This window comes from Empidonax traillii, unplaced genomic scaffold, assembly GCF_003031625.1.
Source record: "Empidonax traillii isolate 1590-97213 ecotype Southwest subspecies unplaced genomic scaffold, ASM303162v1 scaffold41:size1892772, whole genome shotgun sequence".
Taxonomy (NCBI): domain Eukaryota; kingdom Metazoa; phylum Chordata; class Aves; order Passeriformes; family Tyrannidae; genus Empidonax; species Empidonax traillii.
Genome location: NW_020955234.1, coordinates 1,733,471 through 1,752,769, shown reverse-complemented (window position 1 = coordinate 1,752,769; position 19,299 = coordinate 1,733,471). Strand labels below are relative to the sequence as shown.

General features: G+C 45.3%; 1 protein-coding gene across 3 annotated transcripts in view; it reads right to left on the bottom strand.

Annotated features, from left to right (window-relative positions):
* Nucleotides 1-243: 243 nt before the first annotated feature.
* Nucleotides 244-19,299, bottom strand: part of SERTAD2 (SERTA domain containing 2) — an 80,701-nt gene continuing 61,645 nt past the window's right edge. For all 3 annotated transcript variants that reach the window (XM_027878435.1, XM_027878434.1, XM_027878433.1), the window contains one exon: nt 244-5,822. In XM_027878435.1, coding sequence (XP_027734236.1) covers nt 4,874-5,818 — 945 coding nt within the window. In that variant the 5' untranslated portion in view covers nt 5,819-5,822 and the 3' untranslated portion in view covers nt 244-4,873. The remainder of the gene's footprint in view (nt 5,823-19,299) is intronic.

The window sequence follows — 19,299 nt, the reverse complement described above, 5'->3', positions numbered from 1 at the left end:
TGAGCTGAACATCCCTGGGCATACCGAGTCCAAGAACGGCTGCAGGACACCACGGGCACCGCTCTGTGCTGGGGAAAAAAGCTTCATGCCAGGGACAGCCATCGCACAAGGTGACACTTCTGTTCTGTCAGGTAAAGCGGTGTGAGCGACTGTCCCTCCCTTGTCACCCTCCCCCCCCCCCCCATGGGGTCTCTTGTCTTCCCTGACTCTCCTTTTTGGTGGAGGGAAAGAACAAAGCCAGAATTTATTTTAATTGTTTATTGTATAATATAAAACTACAAAAGTAAGACTGCTCATTTCCATGTACATTTGTCCAATTGTTTTTTTGATTACAGCCCATACCTACATGTGAATACAGTAATCTGGTTTCAGATGTCTGTAATATTGCATAGAAAAGGCACAGCTCTAAGGTCTGTGGGAGGGGAAGGGGAAATACAGCCTTTTTTCTTTTTTTCTTTTTTTTCCTTTTTTTTTTTAATTTTTTTTGACAATAACAAGCCCTGTTCAAACAACCATGCACTGAACATGTCACACTATTTACACCTTTTCCAGAATCTTGGCCTTTACAGGCACTAGTATGGAATATGCTCAGAACTAGACAGGAGTTGAGGTTGGGATTTTATCTGCAATTTGTGTTTTTAAAGAGGTTCCGGAACTTGCATTAGGCTTATTTTCAGAAAAAGAAAAAGTGCTTAAGAACTAATTTATTTTAAAATGTTCAGTCTCATTAATTTATAGAATATCAAAAGCAACTTGCACAGAAGCAGGATACTGAAACCTGATTGGGGATGGGGGGAAAGGGGAAAGAACAAAACCAAACCAGAAGAAACCCTGTAACAAGAAGTTCACAACATGCCAGAGTGAATTAAACCGTTTGTCAGAGAGGACCCATTGCGATTTACTCAATTTAATGGTAATAAAGTGTAAACTTTGGATTCAAAATATCAGTTTTAAATAACCACGCAGCATTGAGGAAAAAACCAAATTACCTTTCAGAAGGTCTGAATTTCTGCTGACAGTGATTGCTCCAGAGTGGCTTCCCTGTCGTGCTGTTCCAGTTGACTGCAAGGAAGGTGCCAGATCGATGCACTTACAGACAACGCTGCTCAAAGCTGCTCCTTCAAGAGGGATGTTCCCCTTCCTTTGCCTGCAGGGCTGCGGGATCCTGCTGGACTCCAGAGGGACCTGTGGTGCCCCAGGACTGGCAGGCTGGATGCACAGAGCACCGTGAGTGGGTTGGATTCGGGCAGGCAAACCCTCTGCCTGACCCTACCTCCTGGCAGCGAGGTGGTGTCAGCTCTGGCACAACTTCTGGGGCTGGAGGTACCGTCCTGCTGCCTTCTCCAGTTGTCCAGCCCCAGGGATTTCCGCTGGACCTTCCAAGGGTGTTTAAAATTTAAAAAACAACAACAAAAAAATCACCTTTTTCAACCTTTTCTTGGCCAGCATGACGGAGGTGATTGCATTTGCTCCCGCAGCGTGCCAAGGGAGGCCCCTCTCAGGAAGCTGATGGGGGTAGGAGCCTGATTAGGGCTAATTTTGAACTTAAAACTGTCCCTCCTCCATACCTTTTTTGCATATTTCAAACAACCAGACCCATATTAGAAAAAGAGTGTAGGGAAAAAATAATCCTGTGATCCATGCATATCCTGACTGGAACTCAGTTCATTCTTTTTGAATCTGGCTCCCATACCCTTTTTCATACAGATTTACATTCCTACAAGAGGATACATTCCTACCATACATTCTGTACATGTTACAATCCAGATGTTGTTAGCTTCACAATAAAATAAATATATTTACAGAAGAAAAAAAAAAAGAATAAATAATTTATGAAAAAAAAAATCACTTCAAATCCAAAGCTCTTTTATTCTGCTCCCATCTTGTCACTTCATTGCACGTTAATGTCTTATCTCCATCCCTGGTGTAGGTCTCAGAGAAATTCCATGCATGGCTGCTGACAGGACCACGGCAAAGGCCAAGCTTTTTGGCCAGTCAGTGACTGCAGGGAGAAAGCCACAGCCATGCCCTTCCAGCCCTGGCCTGCACCAGCTTTCCCAACCTTTTGCTGAGTCCCATAAGTCTCAAGTATGTTTCTGTCCTATGGGATTTCTGTAAGGGTTCTGCCACAGGACATGTGCTTCAGCACCAAGGAGCCACAGACATCGTCCAAGGGGTGGATTTAGAGCTTTGTGGATACAAAACCTTCAACTAAACCCCACTTAACACAGGTCTCCAAAAACGGTGTTGATGGGAGCTTTTGCCTTTGTGGTGTTTGTGTAAATATGTTACTGTGTAAATATGTAACCCCTCCCCAAAAATGGCAGCTCCAGCAAAACTGCAAATCAGTTTCCAACCATGGCAAGGCAAGTGCCTACCATGTGAAACTGGTGGTGTTACAGGTCTGTGCAGATGACACCCCTGGCTAAGGCGTTCCCAGGTACCAGAGGGGCAGAATCAGGCAGGGCTGTTGGTTCTCCCACAAGGGCCAAGGACTGCGGCTGAGCAAGGGCCGGGTGTGAGCCAAAACTGTCCATCCTCCTTCCCCACCCCTCCCTTCCCATGGTCCCTAAAGCTACACTTGGTCAATGGTTTTCTGTTCCAAGCAGTAACTTACTTTCTTTTTAGGCTGTGTAAGGAAATATTACTGCAAATCCACCGGCATCCCAGTGCTTCACCGAGTTCCGCTTGGGAATAAAAGAAGAAAGCAAACCCACCCCCTCAGCCAGTGCCTCCCCTTCCCTCCTCCCCCAGCCCCACGTCTCACCCTGGGAGCCAGAAGTGTGTTTTGCAGCTGTACATGATGCATTTCATTTCCATTAGGAGTTCCTTCATTGCAAAAACGTATTTGCTTTTATCCTGTGTCTGTGTGCATATCTACGTTACATCTACCTATACACTAATAAATATATATGGCCTGTTTTAAAGTGCCAATTCATAAAAAAGCCGCCTCCTCAAAAGGCAGGCAAGACCCAATTTCTTCCATGACAAGAAGGGAGCAGAACTGACTGAATATTGCCAAATGACGTAAAACATAATTTAAAATTTCTTAAATAAATATAAAAGTTATTCCTAAAGAAGCCATAGGCATGTCAAACAATACAGGTTGTAACCGGCACTCAACAACTAAAGTACCATTGGAAAACTAAAATGCCATAGCAACTTCAGCAATAGGCATGATACATTGCAAACATTTTTTTCTTTTTAAATTAAATGTACACCACAAAGAACTTTAAAAAAAAAAAAAAAAAAAGCTATTGGTGCAGTAAGGAGAAGACTTCTCAGGTGTTACGGGGGAAGGGGGGACCATGCATAGAAAGCTGTGTCTGTATATTCGTTGTAAAACGGGTCTATAAAGTGTAAAGCAGGTAACACAGTTGATACAAGAACCCAACTCTATACGAGATGCCAAGTGATGTCACACGACTGGCTCCAGTTTTGACAGCAATGGATATTAAAGCAAGTCCATCCAGTGCAGGTACGAGATGAGCTTCACTGCAGTAATACTGAAGTTGCCTTTTTTCAGCACTTAGCACAGTGAGGTGGGAGAGGGGAGGAGAAATGCTCCAAGAAAGGGCGGGCGGGCGCTCTCAGCCCCACTCTCCCGCCCACGCCCATCAGTCAGGAGGATTTCCGGGAGAGGTTGGCTCTCGGTGGGCGATGGGCACGTTGCTCCCTGCCAAAACCGTTCCCAGGAGCTTCAGGTGAGGAAGTGCTGATGTGCCGCCCATGCTGAGGCTCCGTGTCCGGCGGGATGGATGCCCTGGCACAGGGACGTGGGCGGGCCTGGGGACAGCCCGGTGGTGCCGGGGCGGGAGCTGCAGCCACAGCAGCGCTCAGGGACCTCTTTGGGGGAAGTTCCACAACTGTTTCCTGCCAACTGCTTCACATACGTGTTGGAAAAGGACATGGCTCTAAGTTTCAGGAATCACAGTAGTGCGCAGTGGGTACAGCAGGGAGCAAACACTTGTGAAACTCCGACAGAAGCAGCTCCCAGCCCTTTCTTAAAGCACTTTTTTTTGTTTGTTTGTTTGCATTCAGGGAAACCGACTGCAGGCTTATTTGATCCAATTTTCTCTTTGCACCATACACATATAAAACATTACAACTCTGTATAAAAGTACAAGTGGTTCTTGTACATCTGAATTATGCAGGAACTATGTGAGCAAATCCTATCAAAATAGCTATTTTTTTGTGTGTATAAACAGCATTTGTTTTTAGAAAAAACAATATCATAAACTGCAGAATCTGTACAAAAATATAAAATAAATTTGGGCAGCAGTTTCTAAACAGCCATGTAAATGCAACACTTAAAGAGGAGCAGGTTAATGCCTCCAAAAGGCTGAATTGCTAAAGTCAACCTATACAGGGCTAAAATGGTATTGAGATTATCTAAATAATAAAATTTTTTACCTCTTGCAATAAAACTTATAGAAAAAATAGACAAGTATGCACATGCAATTTACAGCTTTCCCCAACATAATCCTTGTGCTTAGCTTTCACCTTTTTTTTTTCCTTTTTTTTTTTTTTTTTTTTTTTTTTTTTTTTTTTTTTTTTTTTTTTTTTTTTTTTTTTGTAATAACATAACATTGTCTACAATACATATTCTTTCCTATACCAGGATATTCGGTCTTCCTTGAGGAACCACTTTAAAAAAAATACATTAGAAGTGGTCATACATGGATGAAGGCACTCCAACTCTGCTCGAAGCAAAAACTAGTGTGATCCTTTTCTTTTCAAAAAAGGCAAGCAAGGATGCATGCACAGTGCTGTGAATTGGGGCTGGGAGGGACTATGGAAATACTACCAAGTGTATATACTGGTACTTAAAATTAAAAAAAAAAAAAAAAAAAGTTGCTATATTTCTAATATTTTAAGACCCAACAAGCACCTCCATGATGTGATCCAGTTCTGTGAGATCCATTTTGAAAGGCTGATTTGGAGTTACTGGCTGACTGCTGTACGGAGCGAGAGTTTTTAGGAGCTCATCTGCTGAGACAGGAGCCATTTTTGAGGCAGCCCCCGTGGCAGACGTGCAGGGGTCAAAATCATACATGGACGTATCAATGTCAGCAAACAGAATGTCATCCAGGGTCAAGTCTGTGAGGAAACCTGTGGAAGCTGTGATCTCGAAGTTGCCAGGTAGAGAGTCCATGAGTTTGGATTCGGCCGTTCTGCTCTCCGGGAGGCCCTCGGGCTTGTGGATGTTGGACTCGCTGGGATGGGCTTTAGAGTCATCGGCTGCTGTTTCGGCTGCTACTGCCCCTGCGGAGGTAGGTGCTGGACAAAGCTCCTCGATTTCGTCCAAGGCTGAGGAGAAGCTGTCCTTTACTGGTTGGAGAGCGGGAGGTGGTGGTTTTGTTGGACCATCGTGCTGGACAGTCGGGGAAGTGCAAAAAGTGTCGTCCTCGAGCAAAGAGGCTGGGGTGAGGCAGGACTCCAGGGGCATAGTGCTTACGAAGTCAGTGGGGAGCAGGGGCTGGGAGGCGAGGTGGCTGAACGCCGGCTGGGCCTCGCGGAAGTTGTCGCTGAGAGGGTCGGCAGGCTGGGAAGCGGTCACAAACATGGGCCTCAAGCTGCCTTCTTGTTTGAGTTCTTCCTGGATTCGCCTCAACATGTTGTTAATTAAAACTGTCTTTTGCAAGCTTGGCTCGGTTAATGGCCTGTGGTTATAAAGTTTCATAAGGGAAATGTTGAAGATAGTCTGACGCTGTAAGGTGTAAGACACCTTAGAGGGGCCGTCGGTGGGAGACACCACTTTGCCTTCCAACCCATCTTCATGCTCGTCAAACTTCCGCTTTCCTCCTTTCCCCAACATATATCTGAAAGGAAAGAGGGGAGACCCATGAAGACAGCAAAGCCAAGTGCCAAACCGTCCAACACAAATAACTCGGGCTTGGCCCGCATCAGCGAGATGAGGAAGCAGAAGCTGCCTTAAACGCAGTGCCCTGGTCCATCCTGTTTCAGCGTGGCTATGCTGGCAAATTCCAAGCAGGGATTGAAACAGCATCTCTAATACTCAAAGATCTTGCACGCTTGGCAGCAAATTTCCCTCTTACATACATTATGGTCCCCAAATATCTGCACAAAGGTGCACGAGCTACAGATACTGCACTGAACGTTTCTTTACGTTTCCTGACCGATGCAATGCTATGCCTGGGAATACAAACTTGAAGCACCAAGGTTCTTACAATGGATTTCCTTTTTTATTCAAAAGCTCGCTCACAGGGGAAGGGAAGCAAGGCTCAAGCAATTGTATATTAAGAGAAACCTTCCCAGAGAAGCTGGGAGATCCAGCCCTTCGGTACACCAGGATATACGCATATGGGTTTATTTAACTGATCGCCTAAGGACTGAACAACCAGAGCAGGAAATGCAGTTATTACACTCAGAATTAGATAAATTACAGATAAAGAAGAAGATCTGTCAAGTCTTTTAGTCTAATCCCCAAGATCACTCTCTGCACTACACTCTGCTGTTGGTCAGACGGCAGATTTTGAAGGAAACAAAGGGGATTTTACCAAACTTGCCCCGCATTATAAATAATTTCTGAGCTAAGATTAAAGTAGGGCAGTTCAATCCCCAGTGCTATCTCTTCCAAGATGTTTCACAGCGCCTGGAAATGCTCCTCTACACAGTACAGCCCCAACCTCATTTTGTCACCATTATTTTTGTGACATGAAGATCCCCCCAAATGCAGAGGAACGAAGGGAATTGCTGTGCTGTCACAGTAGAACGATCTGACGTTCTGCTCTCTCATTTTCCCAGGCTGAGTGGTGAGATGGTGGAGCCCTAAACCATTTTAATAGGATCACAGGCAGCTCCCTGTTCATTTTAACGTGTTTAAAACTTTAGCTCTCTGTTTAACAAAACTCTAATAAAATGGCATGAAGATTTCTGCCTTGTTTAAAAGAAAAAAAAAAAAAAAGCAGAAGAGGTTTTTCAGCCACAGCTACCCAGAAAGAAGTTGCAATAGCAATACAGACTTTTACCTCAAACCTGACTCCTCTCATATGATTTAGTTACCACCTAGGAGTCAAAATCCACCTTCCTTATTTGAATACAATTCCCAGTTCTCCCAGTGGGATTGGTGCCTGCGAACTTGACACCACAAGTTTGATGGTCATACACTAGTTCTACAGACAGACAACGAAGGTAAGGACTTACAAACACCCCCAAGAATGAATGACAAACATGTAAGAGCCCTTTGGAAAGCAGGAGAGGGGCTAAAAGAAGTCAGGTTTTCAATGTCAGAAAAAAAGGGCTTCAGAAAGCAGTTGCTGGGTGGCAAATCCAAAATCAGATTGGGTGAAGTGAGCCTCTTCTGGTTAAAAGTAAGTCTCAAATCCAGATAATTTTCTAGCATATTATGCAATTAAAAAAAGAAAGGCAGGGGGAGGGAGCAAGCTGAGCAGAGCTGAGGAACAGGTAGGCTGCCATCCAAGCTCCTTGGCCAGCTACCAGCAATTCCCGCGCCTGGAATCTTGGGTGAACAAAACCTCCGAAATTTAGCACTAGTGCCGAAGTCTGGTTTTCCTCTGCTCCCTAGTGTCACTTCCACAGACTACTCCAGAGCTGTGCACATGAGTTTGGAGTGTGAGGGGAGGTTTTGCTGTTCAAATGTGCACGGTGGACACATTTCCTTCTACTTCGGACAGACAGAGCAAGAAAGGGAGGATCAAGCAAGCAAGAATCGAAACCCCTGCCCAATTCCAGCAAGTTTTTAAAGCAGCAAGGTGTCAGGAGGAGGGGCAGAAGTCTTCCATCCCTTCCTGCTATCTCCTCCCCCTGAGAAAAGACAGGCTCTGTCCTAAAGACATACCAATGGCTCGTTCCGCAATGCTCTATTTAAAGAAGACGTTTTTAAATGGCTTGGGGACTAGAAGAGTTTTGAAGTTTGTCAGCCTCTGCCAGGAATGTATACAAACATCCACTGTACAAAGCAAACCCTTTCCCCCACGATAAAGAAAACAGCCCAGGCTCCATTCTCTGTGCTCAGTTATTAATTATTGCCAGGCGACATCAGAATCATTTCTAACGAACCCAATCGAGCCCATTTCCACCCAAGAGTGAGGTGCTGGAAGTTAGCACGTTTTTTAAGCTGATCAGTAAGAGCTATGGGATCATCATTAAGTAAACACTACGATAACCTTGCTACGTCATTTTCCAGGAAGCTCAGAAATGATTCAAGGTTTCCTGTATGTATGACTGTCAAGCTTTCACATCTCAATCTTCACGTAGCTTGATTCAGAGCTTGCCCTTTTAAAAGATAAAATAGATCAGGCAACTCCCAGTTTCACCTACCAGCTTTTCAGCACAACTTTCAGTTTCCTTTCCCCCCCACTAACACTCTCTGAGAAGAGGGTTTAACCACTAAAGCACCAAAGCAGGATGCCAGCCTAAGCATGGGGGGTTTATTCCACCAAGGAGGGGGCTCAAAGGAGCACCGCTAGACTCTCAGCTTTATGAAGTTTTATTTTATTCCTTCTCCTCTGGCATGCAAATGGGAATTGTAAAAAATCTTTTCCTCCGGTTTCCCTAAGTTGCTTTATTCACGCTAAGTGAAGCAAGGAGGCAGCGCCTCTTTAGACCAACTGATAGAGTGGGTGAAACCAGACATGCTTGTGGGCTTGCAGGTTCTCCATAAAGGAATTACACAGTTTCTGACCACGGGAGCTTAAGACAATGTTGCCTGCTCGTGCTTTACAGTTCTAACCATCTCTTCCCTCCTTCAACCAACAGTATCGCTCCTTTATTAAAGAGATCAGTTTTGTATGTCTTTTAGGATAGTGAATACTGTTTTTTTTTTAAAAAAGAAGCTGTACAATACCAGCATTTAATCTGAGTCAGTTCTGTTCATTTTAAAACTCCTGCTGGGAAAACAAAAATGCCAGACTTGCAGATCAGCTTAACCAAAGATCAGTACAAAATGAGCTAAACCTGCACCACATCAAGTGTCAAAAGACAGAGATGTCCTACCAAGTCATACAGCCCCAATAGGGGCAGCCAGACAACAGCAACCGACCCAAATGCAAGACTGGACAAGCAGAGACTGAGGGGCACGCTCATGGAGGGTCTTTCTGGCCGAGCACCAATCTCAGACAGGTGTATTTCTGCTGCATTTTCATCCATCCACTAAACATCATTTTGAGGTCAAGTGTTAGGAGTTGAGACGGGACATTGCTTTGTTGTTGTTGATGCTGCTTTAATAAAGAGTGTTTCAGGGTTTTGGTTTGCAACTTAGTTTTCAATGTTACTCACGTATGTGGAACCAAAAAGCTGAAGAAAGACAATGTAAAAGCTGCACTTATCTGGGGATTGGAGGGGAGGGGGAGTTACTTGGAGATCTTCCTCAATATTATCTACCAGTTGGTTGCATCTCTGGAAGACCCAGAACCAAAAGCTAAACCATTGTTGCCGAGAAAGATTCAACTTGCTTTTTTTGCCCATTTAGGGTGATTGCACGCGCCTCAGCGCCAGAGAAACCCTAGCATTGTTTGGGAGTTGTCTTTTTCTAATTGAAAAACAAAAGTAATTTTTTTTTTTTTCATTTGCATGTCATTTAGCTTCCTTTTATTGGCTCCGCTCTGCTCTTCAGACAGAGCTGGGAAAAAACGTAGTTGGGGCTCAGAAGAAGAGATAATCAGCCTGGAGTGGATGGTTCTCTGGAGTCGACCATCATCGATTAAACACAGGAAAGCTTGTGCGATGCCTGTGTCTCTGAGTCCACTTAGTGATGAATCCTTGGCTCTCCGGAGGACAGAGATATGTGCACACTGTGAGAGTACTCATATTTGCTGATCGTGCTTCGGACGTTACACCTTGTCACTGTTGGACTACTTCTGAAGTCCTTAATAATCCTGAGTTTGGCACAGACAAAAAGCACCAAATACGTAAAAATTGAGAGAAAAAGTGATCTGGTTCACCAACAATAAACTTTAATGTTAATTCTCAAACACCTTTAAGTTTTAAATGTCTCTCAAGACTGAGGGCTCTTCTTGGAAATCAGTTCTACAATCCACTAGGCCCTCCCTGCTCATCAAGGAAGACGGGAAGGAGAAAAAGAAAGGGGAACTGAACCCCAAGAAGAACAGCAGAAAAGGGTTTTTAAGAAGTCATTATTTCCACTCCCAGATTTACGCCACCCTCTTGGTCAGTGTAGAAGATGAACAGCTGAAAAGACTGAGGTTCACTTTCATAACCAACACCACGCTGCTCAAAAAGCTAAAAGCACCAAACCCCAGAGTCCACGGGCCATCACTCCCCCCCACGCAGCCGAATGCTGAAAGACAGGTGTGAACCACAGGGGCTTATGCGAGAAGTGCAGTTTGATGCAGGACCAGTTACTTTCTGAAATCTTGGGTAATTAAAACCACGGAGTGCAGGGGGGGGAGGAAGGAGAGAGAAAGAAAAAGGCAACTTGGGGAAATTCAAATAAAATGCCATTTCACACATGTGCAAGAAACCCCCATCAAGGACACTCAACACAAAAGCTCTCTATAAAATCCCCCCCAAAATGCTATGAGAGTACTCAATTTGCACATTTGATTCCCAAAACAAAGTTTCACACACCTCAAGCGTAAGTGAACCTCACTAGAGAACCTATCCAGTGAATTATGCAAGTGCTTCCTGTGTCACTCCTGGCACATGAAATACAACTTTCCTCTCCTCCACACCTCACTATTCACGCCTGAGGCTTCCATTGGTTGTATCCTGGCCCAACAGTAGTCAATGAGTGTTTTGTTACTGACTTCAGCAGAATCAGGATTTGGCACAGATGGCTGCAGGACCAAAATAAAATGGCCCATTATGCCAACTGGGTTCAACTTGGCAAGACAAGGGCCAGATCCTCCGAGCTAACAGAGTCAGGTTGAGCTGCTGCGAGGTATTTCAGTGCTGCCAGATCCAGCCTGAGGGACCACCTGAACTTGTAACTCACAAAGTATGTGTCCCCTAGAGCTAGGGAGGCAAACTGGTAAACCTCTCTCTCCCCATTCCCAAGGTCAAGGAGAGAGAGAGAGAGAGAGAGAGAGAGAGAGAGAGAGAGATCGATCTCTGGAAGACCCCTTGGCGCAGGACCATGGGCTCACCCACCACAGAATGATGCTCCTCGGCCTGCAGGATCCTGGCAAGGCAGAGCAAACCTGCCCCAGCAGGTGGGAGCCAGCCTGCCTCCTGAGAGCACTGGCATCCTCCTCCCATTCAAAGTTAGAAAGAAAAAGAAACTGCAGAGGCGAAAGCCAGTATAAACCTGGCACCACCTCCCAGCCTCACTGAGAAGGAGGAGAGCTGAACAGCCCAGATGACAAGGTTTAACTCCAGGACTTGGAGAGAAAAAGCAGCATGGACTTTCAGAGGCGACAGCCACAGCACGATGAAAATCACCCCTCCTCGGGGATTTCATCTGTTGACACCGGAGTCTCTAAATCCTGGCACGGCAGCATCCCCGGGAGCTGGGACAGCATGTACCACGCAGTGCCGCACGGCCACGCTCCCGGTGCTGCAGCTGGCTCGCACTGTGTACACACACTGGCCAGGGCTGGGGCAGGGAAGGGGGGGGGAGGTTCCTTTTTCCTCTGCAACAAGGCTGTTGCTCGGGATCTGATGCAGATTGTGCTCGCTGGAGTGTACTGCATCCATGTTGCCTGGCTAGAGAGGACTCCTGACAACTGCTGCCTGGTAAGAACTGGGTCTCACGTCACATGTGAGTTAAAAAACAAACCCCCCAACCCCAGAAGAGAGGTTAAGAGGAGCTGAGCTGGGGTTTCCGTCCTCACCAGACCCAGTGCTCAGGCATTCCCCATTTACAAGGTTTGTTTTTCCCTGATACATCTTACATTAATTTTGGCTGCCCCCCCACTCCCTTTTTTTTTTTTTTTTTTAACTGAGTGAGGTTTAATAAGCACTTACAAAACTCCTTTGGAGTATATAAAAAAACTGGCCTCCTGGGTAGCTCTGTGCTTCCAGAGTACAGGGAATTGTTTTTATGTTTGCAAGCCTTTGCTGCAAGGGTGTCAGTGCCAGCAGTGACTGAGCGGCAGATACTTCTCATGCATATTTCACAGAGACCCAACTCTTCCCAGCTCCTGTGGTGGTGGGTAAACCTCAGCTCTTCCAGAAGAAACAGAGAGGCAAGTAAAGCTCCTTAGCACCCCACTCCTGCATTTAGCAAGAAAGGCAGCTCCCCTCTCCCTCCACAGCCTTAGCCCCTGCATTAGACACCTATGAGTGAAGACCATGGGGAGAGCAAGCTGAGTGACAGGGGTCTTCTCTAGTCTCAAGTTAAAACCAAAATAAGAAGGAAAACCACTGTGGGTGACTCGCAGATGCTAATCTAAGTAGGAATTAGTTAAGGACTGTGCAGGGAAACCTCTGAGCTTCCTCTGTTGTCTCCTGTTTGCCAGACTCTCATTTGAGAAGCATCTGAAGTCGTGCAGGTCTCGTGGGGTTTGACTTTGATACTCAGAGCCTGGAGTCCCCAGGTCCCCGAAGGAGTGTCCATGTTAATCAGAAAGTAAGGTGAAGCCTTCCCTAGCAAATAAGCAATGCAATTATAAAGCCAGTCAATAGTGTAACGCCAGCCAACGTGTTCCAGCGATATTTTGAAACTGTAATCTGATCCTACTGTTTCCATCCTCGTGCCTTGCCTGCTCTCCCTTGTTGCATACTGTACTATTTGAGGCCCAGAGGGCAAAGCAAGCTCTCGCTGTTTGTTCATGATCAGAAACTGCATTTGGAGCGAGAGCTCTGCGTGCGCCGCCCACACCACTTTCCTGATAGTTTCTTGAACTTCCAGCTGCTGAAGCCCTGCTAGAAGGCTCTGCAAAACAACCAAAAAAACACAAGCTCCACTCCTGCCTTCAGTTTCCAGCTCCTTTTCGCCGCGCTAAAAAAAAAAAAAAAAAAAAAAGGCAAAGCCGCAGTCTGAGGCGATCTCCGACTCTGTAGTGTGTTGAAGTCTTGCAGGAAACATATGCTTCTATTAAATTGGAAACAGTTTCTAATGCTGTCAGTTTGCTAAATGTAACATGTTCCCCTGGAAGAAGTGGAGAAGTTTTAATGTTTTTGACTAACTGCACACATCCAAGCAGAGTATGTCTGATAAAGCTGGAATGGGCTCCAATAAATATAGCTTAGAATAAATTACTGCCTCATTAAGTAATTGTTTGGAAAAAGGAGAGCAGGTTTTCTAGATTACAGCCGGGTTATTAAGGGTGTTTATAATATTAGGAATTCTATCAGGGTAGCAGAACTTAATGCAAGTTTAAATCAGAGGAGCACTTGTTAGCTCGTTAAAGCATTAAAGACTACCCTGGCACAACTAGAAGGTGAACAAGACTGCACAGGTTCTGTGCATGGAAAGTTAGCAAGGCACATTGCAAACCACTTGAGGCTGAAGGCAATAGCAAAACCCTCAGCAACTCTGGCAACTCCTTTTCAGTACGAAGCAAGAGGGGGGATACAGATGGGTATTTTCATGTACTTTATTCATGTACAGGAAGAGTGTTGTCTTTGCTGGAAATAAAAAAAGAACAGGTTTGGATTGCCCAGCAGAACTAATTTCTGCCTCAAAGATCTCAGCCAAAATGTCAATTCTCACATGTTCTGCTTCAGACAGGACTTCCCACGAGCATCCTTACAAATAGCACCCAGAAGATGCAAACAAGCCCTCAACCTGCCCTCTTCTGGTCTTGGCCTTAACTGGAAGCTTTATGAAAGAAGCCTTCTAGGATTCCTAACGCTGCCTCAGCCCTTCACAGGCCTGGTGCAGACATGACCCTGCTGACCACCAACCCTGGCAGCACCTGCTTTGAGGTCGATCAGAGTGGGGGAGCTCCCCCTTCCCAGTACCAGGAGCTGCTTTGCTAAGGGTAGCTGCTGAGGGGAGAGAGATTTTCAACAAGATGGCAAAGTTGCCCTCACCTCGGGTCACCTCTGTGCCAAATCTTCTTTATATCCTTCCCCAGAATGGCTGCACATTCCGTCACGGTGCCCGTGCCACCACACAGGAGCCTCCTCCCCAGGGTTCAGCTTAGCTGAGACTCTGGGCTTCAAAGAACCACCAAAAGGAGTCCAGTCAAGGTTATTCTGAAATTTGGGTCTCCATGTGGCAATGTTAAGGCAGCAGCCAGGCCTGCCAAGTGTGAATGAAGTTCTATCGTGGTGCGTACACACAGGCTCAGTGGCTCTGTGCCGGTATCAAAAGCTCAAGGACTGGGAGCTGCTTCACACACCTGGGCATCAGCAGCAGGAAATCAGAGCTGCAGTCAAACAAACCAGGCACAGCACTAGGCCAGATCCTCTCACTTTACTACGTGATTAGCTGATTATTCAGCAAACTCTGCTTGTTGTCACACAAAAAATATGCAAGGGCTTCTACGCACAAGCCTCGCTGGGATCGGCCAAGCAGCTCCTCCTGGCTCCACATCACATCGCTGTTTCTTTCCCCAAGTGTGGCACTCTGGGCCTCCTCGCATGGAAGCAGGAGATGCTGGTCTCACAAGCAAGACCATAGCACGATGAACTCCCCCATCAGTGGACAGGAGCCATGCCAGAGGCAGAGCACACAGCTCCGTGCCGGGAGAACCAGACCCATCGTCTCTTCCAGAGGTGGAGCAGCAGCAATTATGGCTGTGCACTGCTCCAGGGCCCAACCGAGCCCAGGGCTGACTGCCCTCCACTCCTCCCCACTGCAGAGCCAGCAGGCACCAGCACAGCGAAAGGGCTGGCTAGAAAAGAGACACCACACTTGCAAATTAAATTCAAAAGCAATCAGAAAGAGCTAGAACAGCCACCAGAAAGTGACACAGCCTAGGAAACACACACATACACACACACACACACACACTCCCTTTTCACTGCTAAAATTACACGCCTGTAATGACAAGATGCTACTGGTCAGACTCTGAGGGAGAATGATGAAATAGCCAGCCCGGCTGTACCTCCCTCCTCCCCTGCACTGTCGCACGGAACAATGGATTACGGCAATCTTGTGTTGCATTGTACAAGACATCTCCATTGGCACGTGCACGTCACGGGCCAGCTGATATTTTTAGCAATTGCAGACCCATCTTCACTGGATGTGTGTAATTCCCACAAAGGTTAATGAGGACTGTGAGTGCATCCAAGAGAGACGAGACCCCTTTGTGTATAATAAAGGGAGAGAGAGTTTTTTCTCACCTATGTGTAATTACTTTGTTTGAATCCTATCACAGCATCTTTTTCCCCAAAGGTACCCTTGTTTTTCCCCCTTGTCACAGACCCTTAATAAACACATGGGGGAAAAACAATACCCACACTACTGTGGAAAGAACTGAATGATTTGCCAAAAAGTAGGTTATTGCTCTGAAAACAGTGTTGAATAAATTATCACAGTCAAACTGAAAAGCAGCGAATGGCAGGAGGGAAGAAGAAGGAAGGAAAAAAAAAACCTCTGAAGAAATATATACTGCAAAATGCACCATACATCCCCGCAATGACAAGTCATTTTAGCTGCAGATTTTATTTGCTAACCAGTTTCTCACTACTGAGAGTTAGAAGAAGAGAAAAGAAAGGTGTTTCCCTGGAATTTTTTAATAGTAGCTATAAAAGCAGATGAGTTGTTTCCAACATTTTTGCTTAAATGAACACAGCCCTGTAAACAAGTATATTCTGTTAAAAAGCACCCACTCACCCCACAAGTTTCTCTTACAGAGGCGAAAAAGGTGTTGGACATTCCTCCACCACCAGTGAAAACAAAACAAACAAACAAAAAAAGGTAGTTAAAGTTTGACATGAAAGTCTGCTAAGATGGGGTTAAATGATGTTAACACTGATGATAACACTGGCCTTTCAATCCGGTGTACTAGAGCTCCTGCGCTTGTTGAAATACTAGCATATGTTCTCATGTCCTCTGAAGGAGCCTTCTGAAAACTGATTAAAGGGAACTTTGGCCAGCCTTGAACTATTCTCCACCTGTAAGAGCTATGAGTTTGAAAGACATTGCACTTTTCATGGCACCTGCTTGATTTCACAATAAAAACTACTACACAAAAGTGATGCTCTTTAAAAACAGCCACCACAGGATCCATGTAACTTCTACATAGAGCAATTTAAACATTTTCAAGTAAGCCCTTTAAGCCTAGATGGCGACACCCTTTCAACAGCACATTTTGACAACATGTGTATTAAATCTGTATTTCGAAGCATGCTCAGTACAGGTCAATTATCACGGAACAAACAAACTTAACCACAAAATGAGTCTTTGGAAATTGGGAGTGGAAAACACAGAAGGAGAACAGCTCAGGTAACCGAATGTCCTAGACTTCATATTCAGTCAGGCACAACCCCATTCACCTCACACCCAAGATAGGGTTACACTGATTTTCCCCACAATTAAAAGAAAAGGCCTTGCCCAAGCACATATGTATCACATATGTTCCCCTGCCTGCAAGGGGAAGCAGAGCAGCGACAGGAAGCTTGACACAGTGTGTTACACACACAGAAAACATTCTCTTCTCCCCTATTCATTCACAAGTTATTTGTGGAACACTTGAGTTAGGGGAGGAAAGGGTTGTTTAGAAGAGCCAGTTTTGCCGAACAGATGGGACAGGAGGGTAAGGGGGAGACAGTGAGCCAGGTCACAGGAGGGTAACCTAAGCAGGTTATTGTACCCCTGGGACAGCCAGCACGAAAGCACCTCAGTCAAAAAGCCCTCTGACCGCAGCACAGACTACAAAAGCCCAGGGCCCATCTTCGACACAGGGCCAGGCACAAGAACTGACCAGCAACAAGTCACACCATGCCAAAAATGCTGAAATAGAGGGGTTTCTCACACATGAACAGTGGGAAAGCAAAATGTTACCACTGTTTAAAAAAACAAAACAAAACAAAACAAACAAACAAAACACCACCACTGTGGTTTGCTCAGAAATGCCAGTCTCCTATCTTGATGAAATGTGTATTTTAAAAATATGCAGATGATATGCATGCACGTGTGCATGTACCTACTAAACCCTTTTTCCAAGGGAGAAAAAAGTGCCTGTAAAGACACATGAAAAGTAAAGTTTGTGGAGGCACCGGAAGATGATGATGTATTACTGAATTAGGATTTAAAACTTCATTTTGCAGCTACCTGAAGTTAAGACAAAGCTGCCTTTAGGCATCTCAAACTAGTCAGACCTGCTATAGCAGTTGCACAGTCTGCTTCAAATATGCCCTCCACGCTCCTTTCAACCTCCACCCCAACATATATCCGCATAGTTTACCTCCAATCACGGGTGGTTCTTTCTATAGTGCAGTTCACTCAACCTTATTGCCTGCCTGGCACGACAGAAAGAGTTTTTTTTAAGACTAATGTTACAGGCTACTGTAAGAAACTGTAAGAGAACCCATAATAACTGCTACATTTCCATTAGAGGTGAGTCTGGATCAAACAGTACAAGGGTTTCTGGAGGGGAATGGAAAATCTGGGATCAAGAAAACAGTTTTAATTGTTGCAGATCCTCTGAGCATGTTTTAGGGCAAGTTCAGATCTTTCCACCAATTCAGGGTTCCTTTGAAAAAGGAATTTCTTTTTTTCTGCTACTTCCATATACTGCTGGGTTAAAAAAAAAAAAAATTAAAAGGAAACAACCCACATTTGCACTTTTCTCTTTCTATTCTACTATATTAGGAACACAATTTTGACTCTAAATTTGCTGGAAACAAACTGTCAGATGAAATCCAATACATCTTACTGGTGTGAATGCAAAGTAATCAGGCTTTGGCTTCTTATAATTGCACAGACTGAGACTCATGTCATTCAATGTCACTTAAAACTCAATTCCAGAGTCATATTAAGGAGAAATTCCTCTCTAGGACCACTGTTCTTCAAAATACTGATCATGTCATACAGGTTGTGAACTTCAGACATCATATGGCAACACCTATGATTTTATGCACCAAGCAGAGGAGAGCACTGAACCAGGCCCCTCCTTTGGAAGGACACTGGTCTGAACTTGCCTAAAGCAGGACTCTGACCATGGTTTTACTATCGCTGCAGCAGCCTGAATCCACAGTCACTCTGATGTGGTGGTGGCTGCTGTCTCACCTGAGCTAGATGAGCCTCCACCTTCAAAGGGACACGTGAAAACCGAAAACTTGCTCTCTGGTGACTTCACGGATTCTTTTTCTGCCCTTTCAAGCCTTCCTGCTCCTAGTCACAACTTCAAACCCTATCTGAAAATATACCCAATGCCCCTGGAGACTGCCCCAGACTCCCTTGGAAATGCCCCTCAAATCAGCTCTTCCCCACCCCGAAAATCCCCTCTGCGCTGGAGGAATCTCCCAGCCAGCACATCTTCACAGCTCCTCCTGGCCACTTTACAATGACACCCAGTGTCTGTCACGTTCATCAGCAGGAGCCATGGGTGAAGAAAACGTGGCAGTGCAGTTTCTATTCTGCACGGTGACACCCCGTTTAACACCCCTACAGCCTTAAGACAGAGGGCAGGGACCCTGCTGTGACACATCCAGGCCTGTTTCTCCCACTAAACCTCTGCTGTCTCCCAGCCACACATTTGCTTTGGACTTCAGTTTAGGCTTGACTTCAGCACATCCAACAGCAACGTTAGCAGAGCATTTACAGGGCTTCCCTTCCCCACTTGTGTTGAACAGTTCAAGCATTGTTATCTTATTTTTTTGTTAGAGTGTTTGCCTTGGTAATGCTGAACAAACCTGAAGCTTCCACTACAGCAAACACAAAAATTGACTCTGTTTATAGAAGAAATAAAGAACTAACACATGTTGAGGGTCTCTCTCCATTTACAGAAAACAGGCAACCTCTTCACGACAGCACAGCTTCTCTAACTGGTGAAACTTTAAAAATCAAAAGAAGTGGCAGAAAACATGCAATTATGTCCCCCTGAAGAAAACGAGCGCTGTGCTCGGATTGGCACACTTCATCTTCCGCAAACCATTAATTTGCGAAAGATTCATCAGCACTAAAGATCTGTGCTCAGTGCCAACCTGCTCACACCGAAGCTGGACCTTGCTCTCTCCTTTGGAGCACTCCTGATCTTTGGACTTGGTAACTGAAAGCTGCTGTTTCTGGCACTGATTCACGTGCGTGTGTGCGTGTTAAGGAACCACTGCAACGGGAGCTGCCTCCTCGCCAGCCAGTTACACATATAAAGCTGAGCTAAAAGGAGGTGTCTCTCTTGCCATCCAGCCCTTATAAGAAGTAGATCACCAGAAGACTACTTACACTTTCAAAGTACCGCATTCCCCTTGTTTGACAGATTACACTTTAGGATGTTACATAAAAGCAAAAATAGTCAC